Source organism: Tachypleus tridentatus, chromosome 10 (genome assembly GCF_004210375.1).
Source record: "Tachypleus tridentatus isolate NWPU-2018 chromosome 10, ASM421037v1, whole genome shotgun sequence".
Taxonomy (NCBI): Eukaryota; Metazoa; Arthropoda; class Merostomata; order Xiphosura; family Limulidae; genus Tachypleus; species Tachypleus tridentatus.
Window position 1 is genome coordinate 158358539 of NC_134834.1, and position 21655 is coordinate 158380193.

The 21655-nt window shown below is 32.9% G+C and overlaps 1 protein-coding gene across 4 annotated transcripts in view; it reads left to right on the top strand.

Moving 5' to 3' along the window:
• Nucleotides 1-402: 402 nt before the first annotated feature.
• Nucleotides 403-21655, top strand: part of LOC143230746 (ubiquitin carboxyl-terminal hydrolase 20-like) — an 81910-nt gene continuing 60657 nt past the window's right edge. For 3 of the 4 annotated variants that reach the window (XR_013016614.1, XM_076464838.1, XM_076464839.1), the window contains exons 1-6: nt 417-537; nt 1255-1397; nt 2992-3106; nt 7113-7232; nt 14388-14601; nt 16166-16235. Coding sequence is in view for 3 of the 4 variants with exons in the window: in XM_076464838.1 (XP_076320953.1) it covers nt 3023-3106; nt 7113-7232; nt 14388-14601; nt 16166-16235 (488 nt within the window). In the remaining variant the exon portion in view is untranslated. Of the gene's footprint in view, nt 538-1254; nt 1398-2991; nt 3107-7112; nt 7233-14387; nt 14602-16165; nt 16236-21655 lie in introns of all 4 variants that reach the window. The other variant, XM_076464837.1, reaches the window with a different exon arrangement.

The window sequence follows — 21655 nt, forward strand, 5'->3', positions numbered from 1 at the left end:
AGAGTTGGCGGTGGGTGGTGATGACTAGCTGCCTTTCCTCTAGTCTTACATTGCTAAATTATGGGCGGCTATCAAAGATAGCCCTCGAGTAGCTTTGTGCGAAATTCAAATAAACTAACCTTTCCTCTTGTCTTCACTGCTAAAGTTTGGACGGCTTGCGCACATAGCCCTAGAGTAGCTTTGCTCGAAATTCAAAACCAAAAAACAAACTTTTACATATCTATTCCTACTTTATGATTAAAAGCTTTTACAAATTTATTAAATAATTGAATTTTATCCTAATTCTGAATTTTTTAAGAAATACAGATAATTATTTTAACATAGTAGAATTATTTGTTTCCTGTCATCTTTCTGGTTACTGTTTAAAAATGAAATTAATTGAAATATAACCAATAAATATATGTTTGACTCATCCTGCTTTTCGTACTCTAAACCTATTACCCGTCTGTAATGTAAAATTAGGCTTGGTAACCAATGTAAATGTTAAAAATGTTATTATGAAAACATTAATTTATTTAGCAATAATTCACAGCAGATGTAAGTCAATAATGAAGTATATTTTAAAATATTTTTATTAATTTTTAACAGTCTTATCTGTGCATGAATAATTCTAGGTTACTCCAAATTTAAACTTGTTGCTACAGTTCGATAGTAGTAGGCCTATTCGTGTTTGATCCAAACAAGTCTTTCTTATCTATCTACCTAAGTATTCCTAATAACTAATATTAATACTAAATATTAATAAAAATAATTAAATAAGCAAGGTAACATGTTGATCTGGTAATAAGAATAAAACGCACATCCAGTGTATCTTACATTCACATCAGTCATTAAATTGTCAATAAGTATAAAATTCAAGACCATGCTCTTGTACATTTATGTAATGATATAGATTTCATTAATTAACAACAAGATACTTCAGTGAAAAATCAGAGTGTAGTTTTGAAAAACTTGCATGAAACATAGAAATGTCTGATATAGTTATGAGTATGAAATTGTAGTATTATCTTGTTGAAAATACATTTAATGTTTTGTCTACGTTATGACTCATTGGAGGCTGTGAATCTTGCTAAGTCTAAAGCCTAGAAGGCCCACAAAGTTGTGGCTAATGCACATGTGTAAAAACAATAATCAGAAAAAAAACATTCAGATGAATAACTCTATTGTAAAGAAAAATACAATAAAAACCATAAAAGTACAGTAGTTATACACATTTTTAGTTGCTAATAATTTCACTTTATGTTTCATAATCAGTATAGCAGACCTCTGATGAAACTTTGAAGAATGGACGGCAACTGCCTGTTGTGGAGACATAAGTGTAAAGGAAGACTTTTGAAAAGTCATCCTCTACACTTGTGTTTCATCATGAATACTCTGCCTAAAGAATCTATTAGAGAGTATGAGATCTCTTTTTATCATTATACTAAATACACAGTTACAGTCTTGTTTTTCAAAATATGTCATAGCTTGATGTTTCTCAGTAAATTAGATGGTTTTAAAGCTACAACTTTTCCATACTGCTTATATTTTACTAAATTAAATTACTTAATGTTTATAATTATTAATCAAAAAGATAATTTTTACATCAGTTAGTTTCAGTTTTACTGGGTGTGAAGCCTAAAGCACAAAAATTTTGAGACAAGAAATAAAAACTCGACTTGTATTTGTAGAAAAGGTGAAGTTGTGAATTTCCTTTCCCAGTGTATGTAACACAAAACTTGTAATTCGTTATGACTGTATACTTCATTGTATGAAACCAGTATTTAAATGTTGTTGTTTCTTTTCCAAATACTCATAAATGCAAATTAAAGTAAATGCCTATAGAAAAGTTTTCTCATTGAAGTAACTCTGCTGTTATGCCAAAGGTATTTAATTTATGGTATTAAACAGAGTGAGACTTAGTATTTTATATTGAGTATTAAAGTAATGCATTGTGAAACCTAGAAATTAATTTCTAGATGTAATGCTGAGTTTAAAAGCAATTTTTGTGACATGTGACACTGGATTGAAATAAATGGGGGATGATTACCTATTGAACAAAAGTATGGAACATGCATTTATAATCTTAAGGTTTTGTGGCTGGTTTCAGTGTAAAAAGTTGACAACGATGTAACTGGCATAAGATGAGAAAATGCTGAAAATTATAAAGCATTAACAAAAGTGTTTCAAGTTTCAGAACTGATCAGTTGTGAAACCTATCAGCAGCTTAAGTTATAATTCACTTATGTTGTTAGAAGCCTCTTGCAATTTATTGTAATATAAACCATTGCTGTAGTATTTAACAACAACTGGAATACAAATGTAAAAGAATACATGTTACAATCAATGTGAATAAGTGAATATTTTGCATATTCTATAGTTATTATGCCTAATGATCAATATCAGTGTAGAATGTACATGACTTGAGAGGTTCTGAAATAGTTTTGCACATTGTCCAGTTAACGTGAATAATTATTACTGGACAATGTGCATTAATCAGTTAATTTATGAAGTTTTGTTATTCAATAGGCATATTCTCCAAACTTGTTAATGGACAGTAAATATGCACATTCGTTGTAACATTGTGTATTATGTTTGAAGTATTTGTGATGTTAAAAAAGTATGGGTAAAGCTTGCCACATTTTTCAATCTGTCAGTTGCAAGATAATGTTGAAAACAAAACTTTACATGAACAATTTCACATTTTCAGGTAGCTAATGTAAAAATTTATAACTAGTTTTAAAAAAATTTTGAAAAACAAAAGAACAACCTCTGCTTAGTAAGAGATATTTAAGCAGTGTATTACTATCAAATCATCATTTCTAGATATGGTAAATACTGATGCTAAAGAAGTCTCAAAAAATGTCAATTACTTTTGCAATTTGCCATAAAATCATAAAGTGCATTTGTATCATGATATTATTGTTTACTTTTGCTTTAAAATTAAAAGCCAGATATTCTGACATACTGTACTGAGTGGTTTCTGATTTGTTTGATTTTGATTTTTTTTAGGAAATAACTAGATTGCTGACATTGTTTAGAAATGGCTGTTAGTCAGTATAGTACATGTCCCCATATCAACATCGTGGGAGATTATACCAAAGAAGACATAATTAAAAAACAAGAGGTATGAAATAAATATCTTAGTAATGCAGAAAGGGATCCAGTTTTTATAACTTTGTAAGTAAATTTTGTGCATCATTTCCATTTCAACATGGGATAGGGAAACAAATGTTCGACAACACATCATTTACTTGTTAGTGAGTGAAAGAAATGTTCATAAGTAAATTATTGTATTGTAGAAACACATTTTTGAGGTTTCTTCTCTCATGCTTTGCTGTTCAGAAACTCATATCTTATGTCAGGTATCATCTTCCAGAATTTTTTGAGTTAGAATTAACTCATAATTGATCATGTATCACAGCATTTCTCAAAGACATTTTGGGCATCCCAAATCACTTATAGCCCCATATGTTCAAATATATATTTCAACCATATTTGGTGAAATATGGTAAATTATTTATCCCGTTGTAACAATCTAGTAATATTGTTTTGAAATAAATGCTATATGAGACTAGGTGTTACAGAAAAATAGTCAATATATAACAAAGTTTACAAAATCAAATATCAGTCAGTTTATTAAATAAAATACAGGTGGAGAAAAACCATGGAATTCCTGTACTTGTATAAGAATAGTACTAAGTGAAAGGTACAAGAAAACACCACAAATTTAACCCACATTTGTAAACCACTGAAAGGATATAGAGGTTATACACTAGTAACATTTGTCTTGGTAAAATGGGTAGAAAAACAGAAAAACTTGACTTTCACTTTCAAAGCATTGAATGGTATAGTTACACAGCAGTCACATTTGGTATCTTAAAATATACAAAAAACACTAAGAACTTGTTACAACTCTGAAGGCTATAGTGAGGTCCACATGTTTAGTTAAACACAAAATCAAAATTCAAACAGCAAAACAAAAATATAAGCACCTTCCTGGACTTCCTACTTCAAGGTAGAAGAGCATACTTGTTCCAGAAGTGGTGCAGTACTTTACAAGTGTTCTTCATTGTCATCTTGGAACACATCCATTCATTGTGGACAACTGCTTTCTGCTTGGTTTCATTGTTATAAGCCTAAACTAACCCCTTCACCTTTGCAGTTTGGGATTCTAGTTCTGTGTGGAAGAAGGTAAGACTGTACTGGAAACTAAAATGTTTATTTCACTGGAAAATACATTTCAGATGTTTACTTACATTCTTACACTCACTTCTTCCATTCCTTCCTAGTACTGGTGTTCTTTTTTTAGAGTCTGTCCATTTGAAGGTGAGGATTGAGCAGGAATAAATAACAGAGGGAGCTAGCTGCATCAATGTAAGTGGAGAGTTGTCATATGATATGTGCATTTTCAAACATTTCACAGAATTTTGGGGTATATAGACTATTGTGCTGTGCTCAACGTTTTTTAGCAATACTTACAGTACAGAAAGAAAATTGTGATAACTTTGTGTTTGAAGAGGTAAATACCTATCAAATATACATTTCAACTGTAAGAAAAATGTAAACTTTGATGTTTTCAACTCGAATAGCCTTTAACTCGCATTTTACATGAGCCACTCCTAATCTTGTTTTTAGTACTCTTTTTTTCCTATTATGTTGATTTAAATACTCATATTGAAACTTAACTTGGTAGGATATGAACAGTGGCACAAGTAATGGTAGTGATTCTAAACATTCATATACAGGGCTAAAATTTTACACAAATTTACTCACAATTTGCAAGTGTATTTTCCATGATACTAGTCAGATTTTTGTTACTTGTAATTTTCTATTAGTGTGTATTTGCATGTGACACAAAATTGCAAAGTTAAATATAGAAAGATATTCATCTACGTTGCTAAAAGCGATTACCTCATGTGCAACTGCCGTGGAATTTCATGAGTATGTCAGAAGCCTTGAACAAACTCCTATCCCAGCATATATCAGTATGTATTATGCCAGCTGGTGATGTAGTCATCATAATGCTGTAGCTTTCAGCCAATAGGAGAATAATACAATCTCCATGTGCAGTAATCCCTGTGAGCACTAACATTTGTGAATTATGGACATATAGCCTTAATGCTTTGACTTTGTTCTGTTATAGTTAGTGTTATTGAGAATAAGATTCACATATTTCAGTTCCTTAACAGTTAGTGAGAACATATGATTTTAATTTTCTTTTTGTCCTTCACCTTATTTACAGGACGTTTCTGTTGTAAAACATGAGTATCCAATGGATCACATAAAAAGAAGTGTAAGATAGGGCAACATTTTAGGAACATTTGCAGTTTCACAAAACATTAATAATATACTTAAAGAAAAAAATATGTAACTGTAATCAAAAATAGCACAGTTTTAACAGTTAAATGGTTTAATTATTGAAGCCACTAAGCTGGATCAGTGCTTGCTTCTTTTTGCTGAACACTTCACATTTAAGTCAGTGTTTCTACAAATTGACTGAGCTCATTCTGTTGTGTACAATTGAGCTTGCTTGCTTTGTTTGATTAAGTTAAATACAATTAAAAAGAAATTGCTTGATGATTTGTTACTACACTTCATATTCCATTAATGTGTCACTTTTCATCACTCAACAGTCATACATTATGGCCTGTATATGAGTGTGCTCAGTTTTTTGTAGCCTATAAAGATTGTATGTTAATAATTAGACCTTTGATATTCTTTTTTAATTTCATTTTACAGATATTTTAGTCAGAGATGACAGTTTTTAGAAAAATGTATTTCCTTCAGCAAATACTTGTGGAACATTATCATACAAAATTTTTTTTCTCATCATCTTTTTTTCTTTTTCAATTCTTCAGGTTTGATCAGTATTTTGTTAATAGCCAGTCAGTAGTTGAAAGTATAGTTTACTTTGTTTAGTGAGGTAAGTTCTTTTATAAATATCCTTAAAGTGGAAGGGGAAGTATTAGTGTTCATTAAGCTTGAACGTAAACCTATTTATAAAGTTTTTCTTCAATAACAAAATATATTAAATGATAATTGTGTTTTTGTATGCAAATTTTCATAATTTTTAAACAAATAGTAACTTGTGTGCAGCAGAAAATACATGTAACTTCCAGTTTAGTAAACTGAGCTTTTAATCCCAAATTTGGCATTAAATAAATATATTTAACAATTAAAACAAATTCTTTCTTATTTGTGTGTGTACTGTAGTATTTAAAAAGAAAATTAGGAAGTCCAGGAAGGTGCTTATATTTTTGTTTTGCTGTTTGAATTTTGATTTTGTGTTTAACTAAAAATGTGGACCTTACTATAGCCTTCAGAGTTGTAACAAGTTCTTAATGTTTTTGTATATTTTAAGAGACCAAATGCGACTGGTGTGTAACTATAACATTCAGGGCTTTGAAAGTGAAAGTCAAGTTTGTTCTGTTTTTCTACCCATTTTACCAAGACAAATGTTACTAGTGTATAACCTCTATACCTTTCAGTGGTTTAAAAATGTGGGTTAAATTTGTGGTGTTTTCTTGTATCTTTCACTTAATCCCATTCTTATACAAGTACAGGAATTCCATGGTTTTGCTCCACCTGTATTTTGTTTAATAAACTGACTGATATTTGATTTTGTAAACTTTGTTGTATGTTGACTATTTTTCTATAACATTAGTCTTGTATAGCATTTATTTCAAAACAATATTACTAGATTGTTACAACAGGATACATAATTTACCATATTTCACCAAATTAATAGAAATGTGAAAGTGGTAAAACAAACAATGACTATGTCTCTTTTTTTCCTTTAATTTTCATTACAGAATATAAAAACTTGGCTAATTTGCTAGTCCTGGATTTTCCAACTTTTAGATGTGTACTTTATGAAAATTGTATATATACTTTGTACCTCATAATATGTTACTTTTTTTTTCACATTAAAAAATATTACTCACTCATGACTGATAGACCTTGGATATTTTTCTGTTTAATTCACTGAAGAGATAGGGTTAGTTTTAAGATTTGGATCTTATTATATTGTGCTTAGTATTTCAACTAAACAGATCTGAATGGTGTTTGTAATTGTGTTTTCATGTTCAGTATATACTGGGTTTACTTTTATAATTTTATGTTTATTTTAGTTAAACAGGTGTGATTCATGTTTGACTCCTGGGCCATATCTTTGGGTATGTTTGCATAGTGATTGCTTGTATGTTGGTTGTGGAGAAGCTTCAGTTGACCATAGTAGCAGACACTTCAAGGTGAGCCATATGTCAGTTTTGTTTTCTCAATAAAGGTAAATCTCTGTTATTATATCACTTCCTTTTAAGTTTTCTGTAGTGTTTATGGAACTCAGTTTCCTTGTTTTATCTATAATTTTATGTTTCGTAAAACCTGCATTATAGGTTTGATGGAAATAATTCTGCTGTTCATAATTTAAGAGATATCTATTATTCCCCAAAATCTGAAAAATAAGGGAGAATTGCTTGGGAATGTTGGAGAATTGAAGTGATGAACAATTATTCATCAACATTTTTCATTGTTATGTAATTTTAAATATGGAATAATGGCATTTCAAAGAAGATGTTTTCTTCTTTCATATAAATATCAAATATTTTCCACCTTCTGTTTTTTTATATTTAGTTATGTAGCTATGGCAACATTTATTAACACTGAACCTGGATTGACAACTATGGTCACTGGAGTGAAACATTTTCACTAAACTATAAGTTTGGAATTACTCTCAGTGAAAATTTGGTAATGTTGTCAAGAAGACAAATGTAAAACTTTCTATGAGAACTTTGAAATAACTCATCACAAAAGTAATTGAATTTCTCTGTAATATGCATGATTATACTTAATATCTTTGAAAATTTACTATTGTAATAAAGAAATTGATTTTAATATTCTATTTTAAATGTGTATTTTTCTTTTTTTGGGTAGTAAGTTACTAAAAAAACAATTTGTCAATAGTACACTTATGTTAAGATTGATACATTTCAGTACATGTGTTTCCAGTATTGTTTTGTCAGAATATTGTAAAATTACTCTAAAATGTCTGAGTTGTAACTTATTTTCCCAATATGAGGATCTGCATTGGAGAATGGTTTCAAGTATTGTTCTCTTTCAAAAGTTTTTCTTGTAATTTTGATAATTAGTAATGATAATTAAAAGAAAAGATTATTTGATTACAGTAACAATTTTTATGGGAGGTCAGGTTCTGTAACCCTTTTTTTGTATTATATAAAGCTTTTCAACTCTTTAAAACATGATTCTGATGTGTTACATTATCTCCCTCTACACATACAGTTATTCTCCTTTTGTGCTGCCTTTTATATGCAAACATTGTTCACATGCCTCAAGCCTTGTGCTTTCACATACCTCACAATCAATGTGGTTCTACTGCATCTTGCATGTAAATCATCCTGTAACTACCATCCACCAATAGAAGTGCAAAACACCTTTCTGACTCACATGACTCCCACTATTCCTTTCTACTGAACTAGCACTTCTCGTTAGGCAATGATAGAGTACAGGTGTTTTTCAACTGTGTTCTTTTCATGGCTTCATTTCATTTATTTTCTTTGTAAAGTAGTGACTTACTTGATTTGTTTGTTTGCTATAGTTAGTTTTTACTTTAGTAGTTTGCCATATTAACTCATCTTTGTTCATTGATTTGTTTTTCATTTTTGATTTATTCATGGCTTACAATGAATTCTGAAGTTTGTGTTATACAGCTTCTGATATTATTACCTCTAGTTCGAGCTTCATTGCTGACTTGAGATCTGGAGATCCTGAATGAGGATGTTTTGGCTATCATTTGTCCAGAGATTGAATGTTATATGAGGTGTCCTATTTCTCTCGATAGTGTTCAGGTTCCATCTGCTTTGTCTGAACCTGTTTCAAGGTGAGGAGGATTCTTACAGTTTTTTTTTTCTTCCTTCAGACATTCTTATGTCTTCCCATGTATCTCCTATAAGATCTACTAGGTTTAATTCTGCCTTTTTAGGATATGCTTTCTCGGGTGTTTTCCATTTTCGTATAGTACAGTTTCTTCGTTTTTTTTTACTAAACACCTTGTTTTCCATCCTTAGGGTTTACCAAAACTCCTGGGCCTCATATGTATGAGAATTTGTCAGGATGTTAAATGCACACAGCAAAATGGAGAAAAATATTTTTATTCTTGTAAAAATTGCTTTGTACTCAAAAAAGTAAGCAATGTGCAACATGAATTCTAAATAAAGTTTTCCATTGAATATTAACATGCTCTTTTACATTTACAGAAGGTAAATGTGCAGTGTACATTGTTAGTAAAGTTCTTCATTGATGCTGAAGTGTTTTCTTCTTTTTTGAGTTTATTAAGTTCCATATATGGAACTTTTAAAGAAAAAAGTTGAGGGTCTTGGATTCTTCTCTGTAGGACCCTAGTGAGAACTCTGCTCCTTCCCCTGACATCAGGGCTCATGCTGAGGATTTCATTTCTCATTTGAGGACTGGTGTTAATGTGCATCATTCTCCACTAACCTATGATTTTTACACTTTAGTTTATCAGCAGGCAGTCTTTTCTCAAGCTCCAGCTGATGGGGTTTTGTTTGTTCATAGGGGGCTCTCTATTTTTCCAACTTTGTCTTATCCTTACAGGTCTCCTGCACTACTTGTATAACATACACCTTCTTTCTGAAACACACCATCAATCCCCTGAGTATTTTGGGGGATACACTCTCCCTTCTTCCTCCTCCTTGGTGCTGTTGTCCTCTTTAGCTGTATTCCCTCACATGTGGTTTTGTTGCTGTTGGGATCATTTTAAGAAGGATGCTGTCTTTTCACAGGTTCAACTACTTTCCTCCTTATAATTGTGACTCCTTTTCTCCATTAGTTTGTCTTTGGAGATTTTCCAGATCCTTTTGGAAGCATGGGTGGACTTTATGAACTCACATTTGATCCTTTAATCTTTGGTTACTTGTTTTTTTTATTCTGATACCATAACCTCTTTTCATGCTACAACTTTCCATCCTTTACCACTTTCTACCACTAAGGCTTTGAAATTTAACAGTGTTTCTGGGTATCATGTTTAGTGTTGCCAACAGTTCCAATGACTTTCAGGTGGTTTTCAGCCCAGTGGGGGCATGTTTGGCTTCTTTTTTCTTTTTTTTTTTCATTTGTGGTTGTCATTTACCTCCACTTCTTGAGTGATCTAAATTTTGTCACAAGGATTTTTCATCCCTTACCTTTCCCTTCGACCTTTGTCCATTAACTTGGAATCTAACTGCCTTTCAGACTGTGCTATCATAGTGAATTATCATGTCTGTCAGCCAATCTTCTCCAGGAGTTTTGTTTGGTGATCATTGTGTTCTGCCTCTAAACAATTTCTGATACTTCCCTGATTTCACATGAAGTTCTTTATCACACTTCAGGGTTTGTTGTTTTTGTCTCTTGGCCTATGGATTACCAAGATTGTCATCTGGAATATTTATCTCAATTGTCATATTTCTCCTTTGTCAGATGCTGTCTTCAGTTTGTCCACTGTGGGATTGTGTATTAGTTGTGTGCCTGGTCTTTTGGGTTTGCTTTAGCATTGTATATACTTTACTGGGTGGTCATTGATTTTACTCAAATTTTGCATACTCTAGGTTGTGTTTATACCATTATTTGGATGACTGCCTCTTGTTAGCTGTTTCCTAACTGAAATCTTCTCAGTACACATATCTGCATCTGACAGTAATGACTTGTGTTGATTGGATCCTAAAGTTGGTGAAGATTCCTTTTTCCTACTCATTATTTTATCCACTTGTACTTTTCAACACCTCTTCATTCAGGTCCATCCTTTTCCACTCTATCTCTCTCTTCAAAAGTGTTTTCAGTTATAAATGCATTTACTGCTTCCTTGATTTCAACACAAAGATGTCCGTCACTTATAAATACTTAGGCTTTTGTGGAAATCCTTATTACTTGGGATTGGGTACATATACATTCTCTTCAGAGGTCTACATAGAACATGGAATTTTGCTTGGAATTCCTTGGACTCCCCAGTTACCCTTTGACTTTCCCTTACAGATTATCTACATTGGTGGTTGAACAAGAACAGCACAATGAAGGGAGTGCTGTCTCCTCCACTTTGTCAGGAGTTGCATTAAATCATAGATGCTTTTCATTAAGGTTGGGAGTGTTGGTTTATCAGCAAGAGGTTTCTTGGCAATGAACTCAGCTCATTTCTTACAATTTCAATACTTTGGAACTTAAGACATTACCACATGCTTTGGTTCATTTTCTTCCATAGTACCAATATGTCATGCTCCATTCCAACAATTCCACCATTGTGACCTATTTCAGTCATTTTGGGGCACCTGTAACTTTTCCTTTTATTGTCAAACATTGGACCTCCATTATTGGATAAACTTCTTTGTGTGCCTTGTGGCAGGTCATTTTTCAAGACCCAACTTGGTTTATCCAATGAAGTGATTTATCAACCCTCAGTTTTCCAGATGGGTATGCAATCAGCAGGATACTCCTCACCTGGACACCTTTGACACTTATTACTCCATCACCAAGTTACCTCTTTTTTAATTCTCCCTGATTCATCATGCTCAGACCCTGCCATTGGATTTTCCCAGTCAGAAGTGGACCATCTTGTTCCACTTATGTTTCTTCCAGATTTGTTTGACCTCCTTGTAGTGTGGTTCTTCCAGATTGATTTTCCTACTCAAAACTTTGGTGGCTCATGAGGGCCATTCTTTTTTCTTACTGTTTCTCTTTTGTCCATTTCCCACCTTTATTCCCAGTCTGCTCCAGATAGACTTCTATGTCTGGTATGAGCTCTTCATTGTTCCATTGTCCACAGAACCTCCTTTAGGGGTTCCCATTTCCACATTTTCATTACTTGGCATTATTCATCTGTATGTGGCCTTTCTTCTTCTACCCTTATGATTTGAGATTGTCCACTGCTTTATTTGGTCTATTCCTTCTTGACTCTTTCTTCTGAATTCTGTTCCAGGTGTCTTCACTTAAGATCAAGCACCCTTCCTTTTTTCCAGGAGTCTCACCTTTATCATCCATTGAAGGAGGCACTTTAATCAGGTATATGGATTACTCCTCATAAGCTCATTTCTTACTGTCTTCATTGGGTAGCTGTTTTTTCTTCGTTGGGGTATCACTTTTTGCCCGTTGCCATTTTTCACACTTTGTTGCATCTGTGACTCTGTATGTTATCTTTTCTGTATAAATTTTTCCTTGCAAGGATGTGTCCCATTCAAGATTCATATTCCACTTGGTGAAGAGAGTTTCCTGTCCAGGTATACTTTCTACATTTCTACTGTACTGCCAAGATTAAATAATAAATAAATAATATATCCATGGTCAGTAAGGCACACTGTTGAGGTGAGGTGTTCCACAAGACCACTAGTGGGTTTTTCTTATTAATATATTTGCTTCATTAATATGCCCATTCCAGACCATACTTACCGGTAGACTTACATTGGTAAAGTACAAGTGGACAGCTGCCTATCCCTTTGATTGAATAAATACAGGGCAGTTTTCTTTTCAGTATAATGTTTTCAGGGTCATATGTTACACTGTCTCTGGCATTGGCATTCCTTTGCATTTTCCACTGCATTTTATCTCCTATTTTCCTTCTATTGCAGTATGGGAGTACTTGTCACATTCCATTTCTGAGCCATTGGAGTGGTGGACCATGGAGATATCCTCCTGATTGTGATCTCTTCCATTCAGTAGAAGGTAGGACTGTGGTATTCTACTGGTGTATATGTCATGTAATCCTCCAATCATATGCTCCACCTCTGTGCAGAAGGTACTGAAGGATAATGTTGCACTCGCCTTTTGTGAGGTTCTGTCCAGAGGGTGAGGCTGTGTATATTTTAAAGAAGCAGCCCACTTTTGTTCAATGGGATCTGGAAGTTAGCATTGCACTCCAACTTCTATGCTGTCCTATCTGGAGGATGAGGTTACTTTGGAGTAAATCCATTACATTACAGTTCACATCTTTGATTGGGACCCCTTGTCTTACCATCACCTGGATGTCAGTTCCCAGCAAGTGGTTTTGGATTAGCTGGATTGGCTAACATCAATCCTCAGGCATGTTGATTGTGATTCCTCATCCTCATTCCAGTTTTGTGTTTGTTTGTTTTTCATTTTATCCACTGCTAGTGTATCCAGAAGATTTCTGTTGTGCATAAATGCACTCCAACTTTTGTGTGGTCCTATCTGTAAGATGGTAAGTTTGAAATGAAGGTTCTTCTCTAGCTTTCCTCCTTAGAAGTTTTTTCTTTCTAACATTGCTGTTGTGCTGAGGGGTTCCAGTTGGATTAGAGTTGGTTTGATGTTAACCCCCACATTGGCTCATTCCTTCATACCATCATTTAGATTTTTAGTTTACAGAGATATCGTTGGTTATGGATTTACACACGTGCCCCATTTAGTAGATCAGTCAAACTAAAACATCTTCACCTCAAGTTTATGTGGACCTTCCTCCTATCACAAGTCAGAAATAGTAATATTGATGCTGTTTGGTATTGGACTTGAGTTGAATCACAGGCGTATGGTCTGTTGCACCTTATTCGTTCTACACCTTGGGGCACATTCACTTTAATTTTCTCCACAGTCCTATTTATAATTGCTTCTTATACAGTCTTTCTTCACTGGGATTGATACTGTGGTACATTTTTGTTCGGATTTGTACCTACCCAACTTTTCTCTCCCTTCTGGTTATGCTCCTCCCACTTTCTTCCTGTGCATGCAACATCTGTTTCCACACTGGAGACAGAATATACCTGGTATATATGTTTCTTTTCCAGTGGGGATCACATTTCATGGGTGTTTTTCAGACATTTTCAAAGGATAATTATTTTTATCTTTTGCATTGGTCCCTCTGCCCATTTAATATGGGATTCTAGCTATATGTGTTAGAAGAGGTAATGTACCATATTAGAAGTTATTATTTTTATATTCTGAAAATACATTTCTGATAGTTACTTACATCACACTTCTCAGCATTCCTCCCCACTGAAAACTGGTGCTTTTCTTTTCTGCCTAATCTCAAAGTAATAGTTTGCTACCATGGAATAGAGGGAGTCACGTGCTTCAGGAAGGTGTGTTGTATGTACTCTAATTGGTAGAAGGTTGTTGCATGATGATCTCCATGTGAGACACTGTTGAACCACATTGATTGTGGAGTATGTAGGAGTTCAAGACTTGTGGTTTGCAAAAACAGATTAGCATAAAGAGGGCAGCACTAAACAAGAATGTCTATACCTGTGAAAGGAGATAAGTATCTGTCAGAAACATATTTTCAGCATAAGAAAACTTATATTTCAATTAGTTGTAAAATATACTGAAGTTGTTGTTCTAGCAATTATAGTACTATTAAAGTAATCAGTTATTGAAAAAAAGATGTTTTAATATAGGAAAAACCTGATCATTCTTTGACACTAAACTTAACAACTCTGCGTGTGTGGTGTTATCTTTGTGAATGTGAGGTCTTCCTAGAAAATAATGATCCACCACTACCAGGAATGATTACTGGTCCAATGCGACATATTTCTTCTGGTAAAGTATATGTAGCTGATCCTGACACTGATGAGGAGGATTATGATGATGGACAAAATTTGAAACCACGAGGCAAGATATTTATTATCATTATACTCTGATCTGTATGAACCAGATTTCTTGTTGTCACTAAAGTTTATTCTGATCATGAAAAGGGAAAAAGAAATGAATAATACATATGTAATACATAACTATATAGTAGGCTTTTTCTTTAGCTCTTATTTTGGAGATTTTATTTATATACCTAAGAAATAAAAGAGTACAATGGTTTTAAAGTAGAAATCAGAAAATAATTATTCATCAATACCTAAAATTGAATAGCACTTTTAAACTACATTATAGTATTATGTATAAATATTTATAAAAAAGAAATGTGTACATTTATTTTTGCAGTTATTCAGATATTGTCAAATTTATAATAAATTGCAGTATTTTATTAGTAATGTTGAAATATTGACACAAAAATTAATTGTTAATGGATTTAATAAAGAAACTTTACATAAAATTATTAAAATATTCTGTAACAAATATAAGAATATATTAAATAAATATAAAGAAATGCATATTAGAGAAATTTTACTTAAAATTTCTAATAACTATTTTTAGTTATGAATAAGATCATTTAACAACTTGGCACTACTTTTTGCAAATGTACACTTTGTCACATATAAAGGCTTGTTTAGAGCATGATAGTCACAATGGTTGTTGTTTTGAATTAAGCACAAAGCTACACGATAAGCTATCTGTGCTCTGCCCACCACGAATATCGAAGTCTCAATGGACTTAATAACTGGGGGGTGGTTGGAAGCTATACTAGTTCATTTAGATAACTGGATGGAATGTGTCATACTAGTATAATTCATCTTCTGTGCTATCAGTTAGTGCCTTTCTACCATATTGGGGGTTGGAATGCTAATTTCAAGAAATAAGTTTTTAAATTACTTACTCCCAAATGGTAGTACCTTATTTTCTTATTCTTATTTTTATTTCAATTAATTTTTTTTCTTTACTTTAGAAAGCAGTTACTCCTACAACTGTCTGCAAGCAGTGAAGGGTGATATAGATGTAGGACGTTGTGGGCTTTAGCACCCACATCTCGCTCTCCTAATTTCTATTACTATATCTATTGCTACTCTTTTATTTCTTATAAGACTGGCTAATGGAGGTTAAGTGATGGATGGTGTATCCCCACCTCAATGTGGGTCCTACTTCTTCAGTCACCTCAAAAACCTAGGATATATTTTATAATCTCACATTATAGCTTGTACCCTGGGATCTTTTCAATTATTGTAGCATTTTTTGTTTAAGTTATAACAAACTAATATAATTAGTCATAGGTTTGGATTTGCTGTTTTTAATGCAGTCCTTCCTTCTGATTTTGTTTACTTTATCAAAATGTATTAATTTCCTTGTGATTTTGTTCACTTAACTTTATTAAAATGTATTAATTTTCACTGAAATATACATATATATATGTATATAAATATGTGCATGTTGAAACCATATTGAATTATTCAAAATTAAATAGTTTTTGAAATAACATTTATTCGTGTGTAAACTTAAAAGACAATACATTTATCATTCTATGTATTTCATTTTGTAAAATATATGTTTTATGTATATAAAAAAATTATAGGTCTGACTGGGTTACAGAACCTTGGAAATACTTGCTACATGAATTCTGCCATTCAAGCCTTATCAAATTGGTGAGTTCATGTTGAATACACAACATTTTTTCATACAGAATTCTAGAGTCTAGACAAAACTTTTACCTAAGGAGCAAATGGCTCTGAGGCTAAGAAATTTAGCCACAACACTCATTTGTTGGTTTCTTCTTTTAGAACAAGTTGATTACTTTCATATTCAACTACTTAAAATGCAAGTCCTGCTTTATAACAGTAAAATGGTACAAAATTGAAACTTTTTTGTACTTGTTTGTTTACTGATACATTGTTTGTATACACCAATAAGAAAATTTATGCATAGTTTACAGACAATATGGTAATACTGATCACCAGTTTTTTTTGTTCGTATTGCCTCCTTCCTCCCATTGACTTGTGTCATCTCTGCAAGATATGTGTGAACATAAAACAAGCTGATTGTCTTATAGATAACTCTACCTCAACAAGTGTTCATTATAAAGATCTATATAAAAACTCAGAAAAATATGGGAAACATGAATAAAAGTATCCATTATTGCAAGATTATTATTTTTATTTTTATGGTAGTGTTAAATAGACAACCAGATCACAGCACACACACACATTTATGTCACTAAATTTACATCGTAAAGGATTTACTCAAGAAAAGGCTGTCTGGGAACAGGCACTTTCAATATGTAATGTCAGTATAAATTTTAATGGTAGAAATTTCCAAACTTTTGTTTTGAAAGAAAAATAATGAGGCAGTATATTCTTGGATTCACTTTTGCTGCCTAACCCAAGATATCTGTTGTCAAAAGTATGCTTAAGTTGTGACTATCTTTCAATCACCCAGCTTGTAACCATAAACAGAATTACATTATAGCTGCTGAAATGAGTTTCAGTTGAAAATCTATGGTGAATCTGGAGCTGAATAACTATGACAGACAATATTTATTTTAATTTGTATAAAGTCTTATGTCACTTGCTAAGTATGTAAAATACATCTTCATTATGTATTACTTTATGTTTTAGATTAAGATCTATCATTTCCAAAATAAAGTATAGCATAAATTACAAAACAATCTCTATATTGAAAAACTTAAGCATAGAAAATTCCATGTCTTCAACTTTGTGATAGTATGCTGATGTATTTTTAGTTACATGAGAGCAGCTGAAGTTTCTTTCAGAAATTTATGGAAATATTCCGACTCCATTTACAAGTATATTGATGTCAATCTGTTTCTTGATATTGTGTTTTTTTAGCGTACCTACATACCTAACGAAGCATGTTGGTGCTACTCATATGATTTAGTTTCAAGAAACTGTAGAAAAAATTCTGGTTTAATGTTCATGATGTCAGAAAAACAAGTAGGTTTAGGAATTCTTGATACAAAATTATAAAAAAACCTATAACCCAATCACTTTTGAAAGGTGGACCTTTCTTTTTCAGGGACAAACTGGGAACTGGTTTGTAATGTGTGCTTTTATTTTTCAGGTTAACTATCTTCCCATATGGTTGGTTGAATTGACTGACTTTGTAACCATTATATACTTGTATTGTTTCCGTACTATAACTTTAAATACATTACATGTATCTTTACATTGGAAGGCTTTCAGTAAACATTACAAGTATCAAGTTATTAAATTTATTAAGTCTTTATTTATACTAGTTTGAATGCAGTAATTTTCATATTAAGATTAAAAATTCTTTTATTCATCACAGAAATCACAAATTTTGTTTGTGTAATTTCTAAAACATTCTAAATAAATTTCAAAAAGATTTTTTTTCAGTGAAACTTTTATATATTTTATCTGTTATTTTCTTTATATTAACTCTTTACAAGGTTGATAAATTTGCTTGAACTCATAACCACCAATAAAAACGTAAATAAATCTAAATTCTGAATCATATTTTAGCTTTATCCCAATGAAAGGTTCTTTTCTTTGCCCTTCTAAGCAGTGGTATGAATTCCACCTCACTTCTTTATACCTCACTATCCTACTTTCAGTGTCTTTAATTTTTGTGACTCTTCCCACCAACATCAGTGCACCCACTATGCTCAGTCCATATCTAAGCTTCCTGTTATTCTTTCTTATATGCATTCTCTTGACAGCAAAAAATTACAAAGTTGTTCATACATGTTTACTGCAGGTTTCTCCTCAGCATATTACTACATTTACAAAATTTTCTTTTATATTACTGTAGATATTTTTTGTGGGGCTTGAGTTTGTTATTTATTTTCCTAATTTAACATCTCAGACACGGAGTTGCCTGATGCCACTTCTCTACCACCTCATGATTCTATCACTGGGGGGTGAGGCAACTTCTCTGTCGGACATACAGTACTTTATATGCAGGGTGGCAGAGTCTTATATGTAGTTTCTTGCTCTCCTTTTGGCTCTGATGCTGAACATGTAAGAAGATTAAGAGTAGACTATTGAGTATTTAGACTATTTTTCAACATTTTTCTTTCCTCAAACAGCTACTCATGAACCTTGGATGGACATTCTGTCTCTAATACTCATTTTATTACAGTTAGTATGCCATATTTATAATGTTTTGAGTGATTATCTGATGGCATATGAATTTTCACCTTTTTCATTGGAAAAAACTAGTTGATCTGATTGCCTGGTCCTTCCGTCTTTGTGAGATATTGAAGTACGTGAAATTTCCAGATCATGTGAAGGAAAAAGCGATCCATTTCTAGTCCTTCTCATTTACTGGATTAGCATCCCTTGGCTTTTCATCACAAGGTGAACCCTTATTTAGACACTCAGAGATAAAACAGCCTACTTCCTTTTTGGGGCTCTAGACAAGATGCCACTGTTCACCTTACACAATCTCAATTTTCCAGAATTTATCAGTCACTTACAACATTTTTCTGTTTTTTATCATTTTTGCAACTGTATTCTAAGGCTTGTTACAGGTTTTTTTACTCAAATTTCAAAGGATCTGAGTCATTTGTTGACTTCCACTCTGATTGTGCTATAACTTCTGTTTTCGCCTTTGTATCTTGATTGGTTTGTTGCTGGATGTTTTGGAGAAAGATGCCTTATATGAGGGAGTTTGCCTTTCTGCATTGAACCTTGAAAACCTAAAAGAAGCTCCTTTTTTCGGATTGTCTTTGCAGGAATTCCAGAATTCATGGAATCTCGAGTAGATGCGGCCTGTCTACATTTTACGTTTTCTACACTAACATCTTGATTGCCCCAAAGTTCTACTCTTACTGCATCTCTTCTTCATGTTTCCAGAACTCCTACTTTGGCACCATGATCCATTGGAACACAAGGGCAATTTTGATCCTATCAGTGAGGATCTTCCTCCAGGGTAGAGTACAGATTTTGGTATCATTGATAACCTTATGGGGTCAGGTTCTGTGAGGTCTTGTCTCAGAGGGTTCATGTCTGTAGGAGAGACATTTATTACAGATAAGCGAATCATTGAACTTCTCAGGAGGAGATTGGGCATTCAGTCCACGTCTTATTACCTTCTCTGTCAAAGGTTTTTATTCTCGACTATTTAAAGCACTTTACTCCAGCACAGTACCTCATACATTTAGGAGGTGTATTTCAATTCCATATTCACCTGAGACCAACCTTCTCCTCTTTCAGCCCATGGAACAGGTAGTTCTTCAAATGTCATTGACTTCTCCTCTACCAGCATGCACAGTTCTGTTCCTTTTGGAGATGTAGGAATCCTTGGAATTAATCATTCCTTTAGGTCAGACCCACATGAGGGCACTTCAGTGGTTATTATGGAACCAGTGAAACATGTTTGTGGATGTGCAGAATTGTCTTGTGAGAATGTCAGATTTCAGTGTACTGGATCTCGGTTGGTGATTGAATAAGGACAACCCTACCATAGGTGTCCCTCTACCACTTCCATGACTGTTAATACATCTGTTCACTAATTATCAACTTCTTTTTGTTTTTGTTGTTTTTTCACTTTTCAAACCCTTCAGATTATCCATTCTCATTGCCCTTTCTTTGTTCCTGACTGGAATACTATAGTGATTCTCCATGCATTATCATATCTGTTATTTAAACCTTTGTGATCATGTTAACTATATCATCTGTCACTTAAAACATCTTTTCTTCTGTTGTTGGCTAGTAGGGTCAAAGTTCAGTTGTGTTTGCACTTCATATTCCCAAGACACTGTACCATTCCACCTATGTTTTTTTTTTTTTATCCAGACAGGGTCTTTGCTACCTAAAATTGCAACAGCTAGAGAAGGAGATAAAGCTTTCTCTCTTATTCATCTTTCATATCTTTTCCATTTATACAACATTTCAGATCTAGATTTTCTTTCATGCTGCTCCTTTCAGACTTTTTGATGTTATGTGGCATTCACTAAAGCATTTCAGGGATCACGTGACTGGTTCTTAATCCATTAGGATCCTTGATTTTCCTATCACTTTTACGGTTTGAATTGATCAGTCAGTTTGAGTAGTTTTTTTTTTGATATTTCATTGGAAGAGCAGAAATTTCCCTAGGTTTCCTTTTATCAAGTTTGATGTATATCAAGGTTTCTTGACAACTTGGTTGCATTGCCTGCTGGTAAAGAACCACACCTAACACCTTTATATGACACTAATTATGTGATTTGGACTTTCTCCTCAGATTGGTTTTGGCTACCCCCATGGCTATTCTACACTACCTGACTTGGTTGTTACAGGGTTAAGTTGTTGTTTTTTTGTGGTTTTTTTTCTTTCTAGGTGAAAAGCATACCTGCTCCAGAGGTAGCGTGGACCCCTAGTAGCGTGCTTTATTATATCTTGTCTTTCTACGCAGATACTTACCAGCTCTTCCACCTGGTCAGTGTGGGATTATATCTAAAGTGTAAAAGGAAGTAATTGTATTTCAAAAGTTTCTATTTTCGTATATCAAAAATGGATTCCATTAATACTTACCGTCCCTAACAGTATCCCATCCTTTCTCCTCACCATAGCTGATGTTTAGGTCTGATAATCTTCCCAGTTTCAAAAAACTGAATAAGAAAGAATAATGCAGAGATTGTATATGAATCAGGTATTGAGGATGCATTGATACAAATGGAGAGAGTCCCAAGATTAAATTCACTAGGGGTGTTTTGGTTGGGTATAAAGACTGAAGCAAGTAAGTCAGAATTCATACCATTGCTTAGATAGGCAAAGAAGAGAACTTTTTTATGGAGATAAAGTTTTAAGAAGAAGTAAGTATTGACAGAAATACATTTTCAGGATTGGAAAATGTAAGCTTCTCCTTTTATTTATTTCTAGAATTATTCTAAATTGTAATAAGAAACTTATGTAAATTACATAATTCACAGATTACTTACAAACATACCTCTTGAAAACTTGTTATTATTTGTTTGATCTTATTTAACCAGAAAAATTTCCCAATTTTTACATTTTAGTTATTTTTTTAATAATAAATAAGGAATATATGCAAAAAACATCTGAAGTACTTACCTGGGTCTTTCTTTTTTATGGCTTCAACTGAC